This window comes from Balaenoptera musculus, chromosome 5 (genome assembly GCF_009873245.2).
Source record: "Balaenoptera musculus isolate JJ_BM4_2016_0621 chromosome 5, mBalMus1.pri.v3, whole genome shotgun sequence".
In the NCBI taxonomy this organism is placed as follows: Eukaryota; Metazoa; Chordata; class Mammalia; order Artiodactyla; family Balaenopteridae; genus Balaenoptera; species Balaenoptera musculus.
This window is the reverse complement of record NC_045789.1, coordinates 26131471-26145558: the sequence shown is the minus strand read 5'-3', so window position 1 is coordinate 26145558 and position 14088 is coordinate 26131471. Positions and strand designations below refer to the sequence as shown.

At 38.2% G+C, this 14088-nt stretch overlaps 1 protein-coding gene across 5 annotated transcripts in view; it reads right to left on the bottom strand.

Moving 5' to 3' along the window:
- Positions 1-14088, bottom strand: part of GAB1 (GRB2 associated binding protein 1) — a 126354-nt gene that overhangs the window by 29365 nt on the left and 82901 nt on the right. For 3 of the 5 annotated variants that reach the window (XM_036852599.1, XM_036852601.1, XM_036852603.1), the window contains exons 2-4: positions 13571-13865; positions 1426-1651; positions 985-1065 (exon numbers count right to left, since the gene is read on the bottom strand). In XM_036852599.1, coding sequence (XP_036708494.1) covers positions 985-1065; positions 1426-1651; positions 13571-13865 — 602 coding nt within the window. The remainder of the gene's footprint in view (positions 1-984; positions 1066-1425; positions 1652-13570; positions 13866-14088) is intronic. The other 2 variants (XM_036852602.1, XM_036852600.1) reach the window with 1 other exon arrangement.

Here is a 14088-nt window from a genome sequence, read left to right as displayed (position 1 = left end):
TGGCTTTTGAAAAGCTGAGATGGAAAAATAATTGTGGAGCTCCCTAAAATAAAATCTTAGTTATTAGTAGCATATGCAACAACGTTGCGAGTGTATAATTTTAAATTCTCACAGCAAACAAGCAAAAATCAAGTTAGAATTTGATATTAACTAGTGTTGATTTATAATTTTTCCTTCTTTTTTTTTTTTTTTTTTTTTACTTTTACAGGTAAAATCCCATTACAACAAATATATAGAAACTCATCTTTGGAAGGTTTGTGAGCTATTTCCACTATCTCAGGGAATGGTTCACAGAAACTAATTTGTGGATCTTAACAAATTCTATATAAAAATTTTTGAACAAGGGTTTTGTATGATCCTTTAGCCCAGTAACAGTCACTTTCAATGTGAAAAAAAACCTTTTTTTTAATAAAAATAATTCTTGAATCTAATATCCCTGTTTAAGAAAATATCTTTTATATTTCAATGCAATTCACCTCCCTCCTTAATATTGCAAATTAAGATAATAAACATACCCCATATCACTAGCTGTCACATAGCTATTAATGGTATGACAGGCCTTGTGATCATCAATTTCTGGCTCAGTTCTCACCATTACCTCCAGTCTTCCAATTATTCAACATCAAATGAGAAGAACGATTAAATTAAAATGTCTTATAGCTTAGAAGAAAAGAGGGGTATGGGAGCAGAGATCAAGATGACAGGGAAACCAAGGATTCGGCAAAGTTTTATGACATCTTTGGTCAAGTACTGAAATCCACAGACTTCATTCTACTTAAAAATCTGCAAAGTCAAGGCATGTGGTAAGCTCTGCTTCATCGCTAGGTGTGAAGATTTGAAAGTTTCAAAGTTTTTAGCAATATATTTGATTTCACCAAATTTCACGAACATCTGATTTGTTTATTCCATAGGATTTGCTATATTGGGATTTTACCTGTACGATTAATTTCTCACACAGATCCAAAGCAACCACAACACACTCACTGCAATGGAATCGTTTTGCTTTCAAAATCTTCTAGCAGTAGGTATTCCTCTCCTTCTTCAGAAACAAAAGATGACCCTTGGCTGGTTTACAATCACACAAGAAATGGAGCAAGATCACCATTTATAAATCAGTGAAATCTGTTAAGCAAAGTTAACACTGTGAATCTGTAACAAGGACTAAGACACAGGAGACAGATTTCCAAAAGAGCCATGAAGGCACACGTGTTCTTTGCCAAAAATGATAGACAGTGTGCTTCTCCAATAAAATCTCCTGAATATCAGAAATCATTCGTGGAGGAACATCAACCTGAATTATAAGCCTAAAAGATGAGCTTCTATATATAGGTGGTTACTTTTAAGCCTTCAAATCAGGGTTACAAAAGTTTAAAGGTAAGAATGCCTAAGGATATGCACGTACACGCACAGACGCAGGTGGTTTACCTGGTGGGTTCAGGCTTCTTGCTTTGACAGTTGATTAGCAAGAGGTAGTCCTGAGGATCCTCCTGGATGCCAAGGGTTTCCAGGTGTGGTGGAAGGCTAATTAGCTGATACGGAGGAGGTGGAGCAGCTGAGGAGGCATCCACCTGGGTGGACGGTGGTGCTGTATTTATCGCCAGCGGTAAATCAGCTGGTGCTGGTAAGGAGCTGCCAGGTGGCTTCACGGGATCTGCAACACCCAAGTGTGACCATCACTGTCCATCCCATTTTTTTTTTTAACATCTTCATTGGAGTGTAATTGCTTTACAATGTTGTGTTAGTTTCTGCTGTATAACAAAGTGAATCAGCTATATGTATACATATATCCCCGTATCTCCTCCCTCTTGCGTCTCCCTCCCACCCTCCCTATCCCTCAGATAGCAGCCGCATAGCACAGGGAGATCAGCTCGGTGCTTTGTGACCAGCTACTGGAAAGTTTCGAGATAAATCGTTTAAACACACGGAGACAGGATAAACCAGGACAATGTCAGTTAAAATACGTACTACCTAAATGGCAACGCTGACACAGAAAATTATTGGTTCTCGTTAAAGAGATCTGAAGGGTAGGGTTCTTTCTTCCAGGGGCTCTAAAAAAGCCACGGTTGGGAATTCCCTGGCGGTCCATTGGTTAGGACTTGGCGCTTTCACTGCCGGGGCCCAGGTCCGATCCCTGGTGGGGAAACTAAGATCCCACAAGCTTCAGGGTGTGCAAAAAAAAAAAAAAAAAAAAAGCCTTGGTTAACATTGCCTTGAACACTCTTTGGTTTTGAGGTTACTGGGAATGGAGATGTTAGCACAAGTAGCAGCAGACTTTTTTCCATGATAATAAAGCACTTTCTAAGACAAGCCAACCTCCCAAGGAGACCCATTTTATTATGTGGTATCTACGGGCCCATGGTGCTGTGTGTACCAGAGCCAGCTCTTTACCCCATGTTTATCTTGCTGTTCATTCTTTTCTTTCTACTTCTTAGCCACCGACTAGGGAGAAATATGTCTAACTCCAGGATTCACATTTAAGGAAAGAGCTTTTCTTTAAGGCATCACCTCTTCCCTCGGCTCATAGCCTCATTTGCCATTATCGGATTTCTGTAGTATTTTCATGTAAAAGGGGTCAGCAGGTAAAGAAGTAATTTATTAAGCACTTAACTACATTCTGAGAAGACATATGAACATAGCTAAATTGTGTAGAATGAAGTAATTTGAAAACAAGTTGAAAGCCTAGAAATAAAATCTCACTGACACAACCAAGGAAAATTTTGAGGTCCCAGAAGAAAAATTCTGTTAGTCTGGTTACGAATTCGGGGCTATAAATCCAGAAAAAAAAGGTAAATGCTCATATTCGAATAAACAAATCTGTTTATTGTCTGTTTATATTAGAACAGAAAAGGCTGGGTTGAAACTGAGATTTTTTCACAACAACACAGTACCTAATGATGCTAAAAAGTGGTAAGAAGACTTAATATGTTCTATAGAATAGAATAACAGGCAGGTCATTTGGCCTGTCAATTCCCCAGGGAAGAGCGAAATGTCTGCTCTCTCTTCTCTAGATTCTACAGAATAAGTCCATGTGCTTTTGATGAGGTCTTTATGTATTCAACATTAACATCCACATACGCACTACAGCCAAGTTTATGTAGCTCATTTCAAAACTCTTCTTCCTAGGCAGAGCAGCTCATATCCTAATGGTAAAGCCTGAATGATAACACGTGAGTATGGCTATCTTTAATTAGTTTATCTTTAATTGTGGGTCCCCAAAGCAAACAAAAAGGATCAGAACTCCTGGGGCAGATGCTCGAAAACACTCCATTCACCCAACAGAAACTCACTTAGCACTTTCTCTATACCAGGTTGGAAGAGGTGAAAGCAATCCCCAATCTGCAAGACCCCTTCACCTGCACGTGCAGTTTGGAATTTGCTCTTCCAGAAATCTGTGAGCCCTGCTAGATGCTAACCGAGTATGAAAATTTCTTTCTGTTGGAGACTTTGGCCTGAGTTAAGGAGAAGTTGAGCTAATTTCTAATGTTCTATCTTTGTTATGCTGCACGCAATGTCAAGTCTTCACACAAGCTCATCTAACAAAAGTTAACACTTTATGACAGAAATTAATTAATTCATTCTTTCTTATTTATGAAAGGGCAGAACAGACGATGGTGAGAAAAGAAAAAATTAATTTTTCGACATTTATACAAGATAATGGCATAATTTCGCAGGAACTCATAAATACCTCATCATGTCTAATTGATGCTGGTTATAAATAGTGTTTATAACATACCCTATGAAATGTTGTACTGTTTTGATTTTGAAACAAATATAAACAGATTTATCTAAGGGGATGTGAAATGCCATAGATTAATCAGTGACTCAGAGTAAATCCTTGTGGAGTGTTAAACTTTAGAGAACTATGAAAAATATTTACCCTTTAAAGACCTTAAGAAAAATACATACAACACTGAGGAGAAAAAAAAAGCAGAGGAATCACAAAGTAGTTGCTGTATTCTATGTAGCCTACAGAATGTATTCACAAGTATATTTTATATACTTCTTTCTTCTACCACAGAGATATGGTAAAATTGTATAATCCAGTTCAATGTTTAGCTCTGACCAAACAAAATCAAACTAAAGACTGGAAAAACTCTACTGTATAAAACAGTATAAATTCTAGTTTTCCACTGTAATTCCTAAAATAACTTTTCCAGGCGGGTTTTGTTTTTTTTTTTCAAGTCGTTGTTTTTATAGATACACTTTTCCTTTAGTATTTTTTCTAAACTGGATGGCTATATATTAAACGAACTGAGTGATTCATCTTAAATGGGAAAAAAGTCACCCAGCCAAGCAATCACTTTTGTTTGGCCTTGTTTTATTAACACAATGGGACTATCTCATTTTTTTTTTTTTTTGACTATCTCATTTTTAACCTTCCATTTCTGCCACCTGTGAATGATACAAGTGTTTTACTCTTTTATAGCTGCAAGAGCCTCTCCATTTTCTGACAAAAGGACTGGGATTCAAAGGTTCCTTTTTTTTTATTTTATTTTTATCATAAGATATCACTTATAGAGGGAATGTAAAAATCGCTACACATGACCTGAATTACAAAACAGAACAGAGTCACACATTTAGAAAACACACTATGGCTGCTTAACGGGAAAGGTGAGGTGGGGTGGGGCAGAAAACAAGGGTTTGATATTAGCACAGATACCATTCCATAAACCAAATATGTCACAGACAAGACCTGCTCCTTGCTCAGTGAACTGGACTCAACACCCCCTATTCACCACACAAGAATATATCTGACTAGTAAGAATCTTAAAACCTATGTATTGATTTCTCTCTGTAAGTGAATCAAGAGGGTGTAAAGCGGCATAAACACAGCAGTGAAAATCAGCTAAACCCCATTATAAAAATAAATTACAAAAAAAAATCCCAACAAAGACAGTGAAAGAGAGAGAAATTCGTACAAAGTTCTTTCAGGGGCTGTGAAGCAACCTGGATTGACCATATCTAGACCCACAGCTGGATGAGACATAAGGCTGGACACTCTTGGGGCTGAGAGGATTGGTGAGGTTGGGTGAGCAAACGCAGACCCTTTAAAGTAATACTGTGTGGTACCCATTCCATGGGTCCCAAATCTCCAGGCTTAAGGGAATCTTCCTACAGCGAAAACATGCATGGGAAACCCAGAGGATGGTACACCATGTGATCGGGAAAGGTTTCTAAAACGCACCTCATTTCTCATCTCCTGGTGCTCGGGTTCGCCATTCCAGTCAAAGTTTCCCTTTTTAACGAAAAAATCTTGTTCACAATATGGGAAGACTTATGTATACTTCTCAGAGGCAAGAACTAGAGAGAAAGCTCCATTACGTTCACTAGCAAGCTCATGGAAGAGAAGACCTTCAAATAGCCATGAACAGCAAGCCCAACCATTCCAAACAACATGGCACACAAAGGACTTTAAAAGGGAAGGGGACACTGCTTTACCACCTTGGGCTCAGATAATGCACCATCTTCAAAGTTTGAGTGTTTGGGATGATTCTACTCATGGTAATTTGACTATATCCTCAACTCTGTGATTTTAATGCCAGCATGGCATGGTATCTAAATAGTCTTCAACATAAAACTTCTAGCCAAAGTTAACCAACTGGTCTGAAAGAAGAAACTTCTCTTCAACCTTAGAAAGACATGGGATTAGCCCCCATTCTACCCTACAAGTAGTTGAGCAGACCATGTTTATTGCTTTCTGCCTCACTTGGGTTTCGGACTTACTGCTCTTTCTAAGTAATGCTGGTATCAAGTTTCTGAGAACCAAACATCAGCATAGGGTGTGCTTCTGTGTGTAAAATTATTTCCTGCCTCTTAATTCAGAAGGCATGAAGATGATAATCAGCATCCACTAAAGGTCTAATAAGCTGCTGCAGCAAACTCTTAATTTAATTTTACTTAGAAAGCTAATAAGTACTGCAAAGGAAAGCCTTAACGAGTTTTCAGTGAAGAGGAGTAGATTGTTCTGTGAGGGGAGCCACAAATAATAGATTGGTTCACACGATCCCTACCTTAATGCACAGCTTTATCCCATTTGGAAGCATAACGCTCTGGAGTTAGTGTCCCTCATACAAGCTGGGGTGCCCAGCCAATGCCTTGAAATATTCAAAATAATATTTTTTAAATCAAATGGTACACGTGCTTAAGCCCAGGGAAGCAATCTTACTCTTTATTATGGGTAAGGTAGACTATTTCAAAGTTGATGTGCTAAGATCCTCTGATTTTGCAACTACTGACATACCCTTCCTGAGCATGTGGTAATAAAACTGGGGTGTTGCTCACTTCCTGTCAGGAGACCAGATGAGATCCTTTCCTCCCAAGATGGGCTACATTTGTTGACAGAACATTTGTTTGTTGCTATTGCAAAAGTTTTCCCTTTATGTTCACAATTAAAGGTAAATAGGTCAAGGTCGCTCTATATCTACTGATTCCTGATTTACCAGGTCTGTTGTAGATTTTTTTTTTTTCTGTAAAGAGAAGCATTTCAAATAGATTTATGTGATTTATATCTAACTAACCTAGCAAATAAGAGTCCACAAAGAATATGCATTACTATTAATGCTAAAATGGCCGTCTTCTACTTCCCCAGCGGTCCAGTGGCTAAAACTCCGCCTTTGGGACTTCCCTGTTGGCGCAGTGGTTAAGAATCCACCTGCCAATGCAGGGGACACGGGTTCAATCCCTGGTCCGGGAAGATCTCACATGCCGCGGAGCAACTCAGACCATGTGCCACAACTACTGAGCCTGTGCTCTAGAGCCTGCGAGCCACAACTGCTGAAGCTCATGCATTCTAGGGCCCACGTGCCTCCACTACTGAGCCTGTGTGCTGCAACTACTAAAGCCTGCGTGCCTAAAGCCCGTGCTCCGCAACAAGAGAAGCCTGCACACCACGAGGAAGAGTAGCCCCCGCTCGCCACAGCTAGAGAAAGCCGGCGCGCAGCAACGAAGACCCAACACAGCCAAAAAAAAAAAAATTAAGTTAAAAAAAACAAACAAACTCAGCCTTCCAATGCAGGGGTGCCAGTTCGATTCCTGGTCAGGGAACTAAGATCCCACATGCTGGCGCAGTGTGGCCAAAAAAAAATAAAAAATAAAATAAAGTAAAAGAACAGTTAAAAAAAAATTGCCACCTTCTCACTTCCGAACATACCCTTCTTTATGGAAGAACATTTTATAAGGGTAAATTTATCAAATGGATACAAAAAGAAACAGCGGTAGTCACAATTTTCACTGAAGCAACCTGAAATGTCTTCAAATTATTTAATCAAAAATCGAAGACCTTTCATCAGAGTCCAATCTTCTTATTTGTCATGACCATCTATCTCCTTAATAGAGTGTGAAAACATTCTTGGAGACTTTTAAAACAAACCCTTAGTGCTGACAAATGATTTAATTTTCATACAGAGGTGTCATGGTAACTTGGCTTCAGAATCACTTGTTGGGTATTTGAGAAATCTAGGTGCCTGGGCCTCACCTCAGGAAACTCAATGAATCAAGATCTCAGGGGCAGTAGCTTGAAAATGTGTGATAAAACAAAAGAAGACAAATCAGAACAGACAGACTCTGGTTGGATTGGTCCTCAGGAAAATGCAAAGTAAGACCACAATGAGATAACACACTCACTAGAATGGCTAAAATTAACGACCCACACACCAAATGCTGGTAATGTAGAGTAACTAGAAATTTTATATGCTGCTGGTAGGAAAGCAATTGGCACAATAACTTTGGAAAACTAAAGCTACTAACAAATCTACTAAAACTAAAAATATATATCCTATGATGAACTGCAGCAATTCTACTCATGGGTATATATACCAAAGAGCAAAGTGTTCATGTCCATCAAAGGACAGATGTAAAAATGTTCACAGCAGCTTTATTTGTATTAACTAAAAACTGGAAACAAGCCAAATGTCTATCAACATTTGAATAGATCAATAATTTACGATATATTCACACAGTGGAATGCTACATAGGATGCTGAACTCCTGCGACATGCAACATAGATGGATCTCACAGACTTACTATTGGAAAAAAGAAGCCAGACTCAATGGTTTTGTTTGTGTAAAGTTCACGTATAGGGAAAACTAATCTATGGTGACAGAAGCAAAATAATGGTTACATTTGAACTTTTTTCTGGGTTTTTACTGGGAAGAAACGTGAGAAAACCTAGGGGACTGGAATTGTTCCATTTCTTGATTTGAGTGGCGGTTTCACAGATTTCTATGTATAGATACAGAATGGATATATAAAACTATATTGAACTGTAAACTTACGATCTGTGCCTTGCACAGTAATAAGTTATACCTGCATAAAAAAGTAAATAAAAAGAAATTTAAGTTCCCTAATTAAGAAGCACTGCTTTGCAGGAATGGCAGCGTGTGTATATTCTCACATTAGTTTACCTACTTTTCTAAAAGGAAGAATATCAGAGAATCACACTATTTTTTTTTTAAGCCAGTATTATCTGGGCATTTTGAGAAAAGCAACTCAACTGATTAAGAGGCAACTTTGTAAACTTGCACCTGAAATGAGACCAGGAGCCTCTGCACCAAGTTAGTTGTGTTCAGCCCTAAGGCTGAGTTTCCTGGCACTTGTTTAGCAGATTTTACAGCTTCCACCTTGGTGTAGAAACAAAAATAAATCTGCACATTTCCAAGAAAAACAAAAGAAATTAGTTTCTTGGTCTCAAGTCTACTAAATAAAAGCATTCATAGGAACCACACACAGTGCAATGAGCTAGAATTGAAAAACAGATTCAGCCTGCCAGCATTCTGAGTATTCAATAATAGCAATGGTCACCTGGGGCAGCGGAAATAACATGGTAATGATATTTTGAGAGGTTCCTGGAATCAAAACACAGGTCAGAATTTTCCCCTTTCCTTTTGTTTTCAGGAGAAAATTAGTTATTCTCCTAGGGATTGGGGATAGTTATGTTCTCAGGCTGTAATACCAAGCATAGTCTATTTCTTCCCACGTCTACCCTGAAACTAGTTTTAGTGAAAAATCATTTCGTGTTATTAATTTTACGCCAAGAGTGGGAGCATATTCGGCTGTCTGAAAAGGGAAGAACACAGGGCTCAGGGGACAGATCTAGGTAAAGACAAAAGCCCTTATTATACAGTGAGTGGAGGAAGCAGGAGAATATAAAGCAGGTAGTAAAGTTAATGGAAGAACAAAGACATTTTGATATTCCCCTTGTCATATTAAACTGTATGAATGTGATCACAAAGGATAACAGCAGTTCTCTGCAGTTTAGAATTTGATACAAAGCTTTAAATATGTGGAATTTTGAAGAAGGCATCTAGCAAAGTCAGCTACTACAAATGAATAGGGAAATACAATGGTTGGCTTTTAAAGGCTTTTTGCAGTTTTGCTACTATGCCTCAAAAGCCAAAATTATAGAGCAAAATAAAACTATTTGTGTGGCTCCTTGATACTACACAATGAAGGATTGCTCATCTTTCACTGATTTATTCCAACAAACTCAAGTCTCCAACACAGTCTAGTAAGACATTTCTAACTGTGGTTATTTGGGAGATGGCCAGGATGAACTTGTAAAAACATCTAAATTATAGAATTGAAAAAATAAGCACAATTGAATTTAGATATAGATCAGGAACTATATTTAAAAGTATTTAAACTGAAGTATTTTGACTTCAGCAAACTGAAGTATTTTGACTTCGGCAAACTGAAGTCCTTAGGGACTTATTTTAATGAACAGATAAAAATGATCTGTGATTAGCATAGCTACTCTTGGTAACCAACTCAGCTTATATACATCAAATTTGATTAATCATATTATTAATTTTCTTACAACTTCCCCTTTTATGGATATTGTGAAGATTACAAGTTCACAAATTGAGAGCTTCACTCAAGGCAAATATACTTCTAATCTGTTTTATAAGAATTTGGGAGTTTTGCCATTGAAAAGGTGGCTTTCAGGTTTTGAAACTTTCCCCCTCCCTATACTAGTAAGTTTATGAAGCGAAAACAGGCATTGTAACTGATTCTGACTACTAATGCCAATGAAGATGTTCCACTAAGGACAAAAATAAAGTTCTCAGTACAGTATCAGTTATAGTCACAGAGCCATTTAAAACTACCTAGGCTTTTCCTGATCCTCCTGAGATGAAATCAGCTGCTATCTATGCTTTTTTTTTTTCTTTTAGCAGAGCACCTAACAACTGGTATTATAATTCCTAGATTATTTGCCTGTCTCTCCTACTAGACTGACTTAAGCTCTATGAGGGCAAAAACTGTATTTACACATTCCCACAGTATCATACTTTAATATATAAAATTATACCTTAATGTTATATATTAACACTTTAATATATGTTCAAGTATGATTTATATTAAAAAATGTGAACACATATATGTACATACATATATGTCTAACTTGCACTTATCAACTGTAATGAATTATTTTGGGTATGACTCTTCTCTCACTAGATGCTCAGTTCCCTGTCTATAATACCTCTCATCTGTCTGCCTAACTGGCCACCTAATATGTATCGGTTGAATGAATGCCCAAAGCCTAGTGGAGTACTGGCAAACTCAAATAACTCGGTAGATTACTGAATTAATGTTCTAAAGCAGACAAAACCTATCTACTTCCCAGAGCTGACTGGCTCCCAGATGATAAGAATCATTCTAAGGTGGACAGATGGACCAGACTCCTTGCCTTAAAACTTGCAAAGCTAATCTGGGACACTTGAGCATGACAAATTCTTATTTTGGGGGTTCTCAACTCTAACCACCCCCAAAAGTGCTTCCAAAAATTACACACATTCCTTAACCGGAGAACGCACTAAGAGGGCATCTCATATCCTTTGCAAAATCGGACAATTATAAAGAAAACAAAAAGAGACAGAAGAACACCTACTGTAGTCTTTCAGATCTGCTGAATCTGTACAGGCAACCAATGGAGACAGAAATCTGCCTTTATATCCCCCCAAATTCTAAACTGAAAAGGTAGCAGGCAAAAGAACAACATCAACACAAAGATTATACAACCACTTAAATTATTTTAGCTGAAAATCCATCATACAAGGAAATGAATGTGAGGTCTAAACCCAATCATTATCATTACTGAGGGGCTGTTAACCATTAAAAAGAGAGCGATCTCATTTGTGACTTTAACTGAAAAATCCTCTGCTGCACTCAAATATAGATCATGTATGCAAACAAGAAGGGAAAGGAGTTTTATTGGAGTTAGAAGTAATACCAGCAGGTCCACTTAAAATGTGAACATATTTAGTAACTTTACAAAAACAACTGAAGCTTTAATTCCACATGTGCAACAATTGCTTGAGGCTTTTTAATCAGTAGAACTCTGCTGAAGAGCTCTAGGTCATTAGCCTCCTGTCTAAATCAGACGCCTCCTTCCCTTTCTCAGCGCTGTTTTCCCTCAAGCATTCTAGATTTCCTCAGCAAGGGGTTTCCCCCAGCCCACTGGGCCAATCCCAGCCCTGGAAGCCTCCTTCTCCTGGGGGCTGCCTGGCCAGAGAGGAAACAGCATGCTGACCTGAGCTAATTAGAGATGATGACTGTTTCACTTCAATCTAACTCTTGAAGTGGATTGTTAACACAATTTTTCCACTCCTCACTGAATCTCCAGCACTCCTAAATATAGATATTTGGAAATGCATGCTTGTCAATGTGAGTATAACCATGAAGACAACAGGGTCAAAGACCCTATTTAATAAGGTCGCCTTTATTTCTGATTCTTGGCTCTGCAAACCTAAATTAGTATTGGAGGCCCCTCCGTGGGTTCTCAGTGTTTGTTTAAAAAGGAAGAGAAGTACAGAAGTAGACAGGGAATATAAAAGGTCATGACAGCGATATAAAAGCACCCAAAGAGGAATTCCGCTTGTAAAATTCTTCTTGAGGGACTTCCCTGGTGGCGCAGTGGTTAAGAATCCGCCTGCCAATGCAGGGGACAGGGGTTCGAGTCCTGGTCTGGGACGATCCCACATGCTGCGGAGCAACTAAGCCTGTGCGCCACAACTACTGAGCCTGCGCTCTAGAGCCCGCGAGCCATAACTACTGAGCCCGCATGCCACAGCTACTGAAGCCCGTCCACCTAGAGCCTGTGCTCCACAACGAGAAGCCACCGCAATGAGAAGCCCGCGCACTGCAATGAAGAGTAGACCCCGCTCGCCGCAACTAGGTAAAGCTCGCATGCAGCAATGAAGACCCAATGCAGCCGAAAATAAATAAAAATTTCTTAAAAAAAAAAAAAATTCTTCTTGAGGCCTTTAATCACTCAGCTCCTCCCAGGAAAGGCACTCAAATCTCAGATCCTCAAGCAAGTCTCCCCTTGCCTTTATCATTCATAGCCCTCTGCCCTCTAGGAGTCTACTCCACCTCTGGGCCCTTCCCTAGCCCCTAAGCCTACAGGTTCTGCGTCCCTCCTTTCATTTATGTAGATATAACACTACTTCCTTCAAAAGCCTACAGTTCACAATTGGTCTTTCTCCAAGAAGCTTTTCTTCACTACCTCTTTTTCAAAACTTGAGACCCCTCTTCCTCCATGCTTTTTTTAGGACATTTGTGTTAAGCAAATTCGTATGTTTGTTACTTTTTCATCATGTTTTGTGACTGATTCTCATTTGCTTTTCATAGGTATTGACAGTCACCTTGGCTATTTCATAACTCCATAATCCAATACAGTTTAAAAAATAACTCCTGTATCCATCATTAGATGAATGGATAAAGAAGATGTGGTGTGTGTGTATACACACACACACACACACACAGTGGAATACTACTCAGCCATCAAAAAGAAGTAATTTTGCCATTTGCAACAACATAGATAGACCTGGAGGGTGTTATGCTAAGTGAAATAAGTCAGACAAAGAAAGACAAATACTGTATGATATCACTTATATGTGGAATCTAAAAAATATAACAAACTAGCAAGTATAACAAAAAAGAAGCAGACTCACAGATACAGAGATGAAATCAGTGGTTACGAGTGGGGAGAGGGAAGGAGGAGGAGCAAGAGAGAGGTAGGGGATTAAGGCGTACAAACTATCATGTATAAAACAAGCTATAAGGATATACTGTACAACACAGGGAATACTGCCAATATTTTATAATAACTATAAATGGAGCATACCCTTTAAAAATTGTGAATCACTATATTGTACACCTGTAACATATAATACTGTACAGCAACTATACTTCAATTAAAAAAAAACTCCCAAAGAATTAAGTTGAGCCGCATGAAAATGTTATTTTAACAGGTTGAAATATCAAGTATCAGCAGTGTTAAGGTTCAACTTAATATTTACCTTGGAACTCAAGAAATGCTCTTAAATAAGTATGTCTTCTTGTCATCTTCTTCAGGACATTATTTAGACACTGCCCCACAATGGTAGTCTCTCTTTCTAAAATCTATAAAAATTTCTCCCTAAACTGATTAAAAGGTTTGCTTTTTCTAAATGTTGTTACTATTATAAAAAAAATTATATTGTGTAACTGAAATAACAAAGAATTTTACAATGGTTTTTACAATGTAGTAATAAAGGAGAACTCAGGTTGAGTCACAAAATCTTGAACTTACCTTCTTCTGTAGGATTAAACCCACAGATGTCACAAATACAACGAACCCACTTATTCATCTCCTCTTCACTGTCTGCTACCAAGTAGAAAATCCGGTCAATGGTGTTGATATCAAAAATGTAGCTGTTTTCAAACTCTTTTTTGTTAAATGTCAATCCAGCATCAACTTGCTGACATAAATTTAAATCAATGATACGGATAGGCTTCTTGGCATGATCATTTTTGTAATATTCCAAGACATCTGGATCTCCAGTTAAACGGCCACTGCGTAACACAAACCATCTCCTCTTCCAGGCCTAGGAACAAAACAAAAACATCCATCCAGTGTTAACTTGAGAGAAATCTTTCAAGATGCACATTTGTCAAACCAATTTTATAAATGCATTGACTAGAGAAAGTCATAGACAATGTTTTATTTCCACAGAATAATCCACCACTCCAGCAAAGTTTACTGATGCTTCCTCAATTAACTTAATAATGTGTATACACATTTATTGTTTTCTATTAGATCTTCTGATT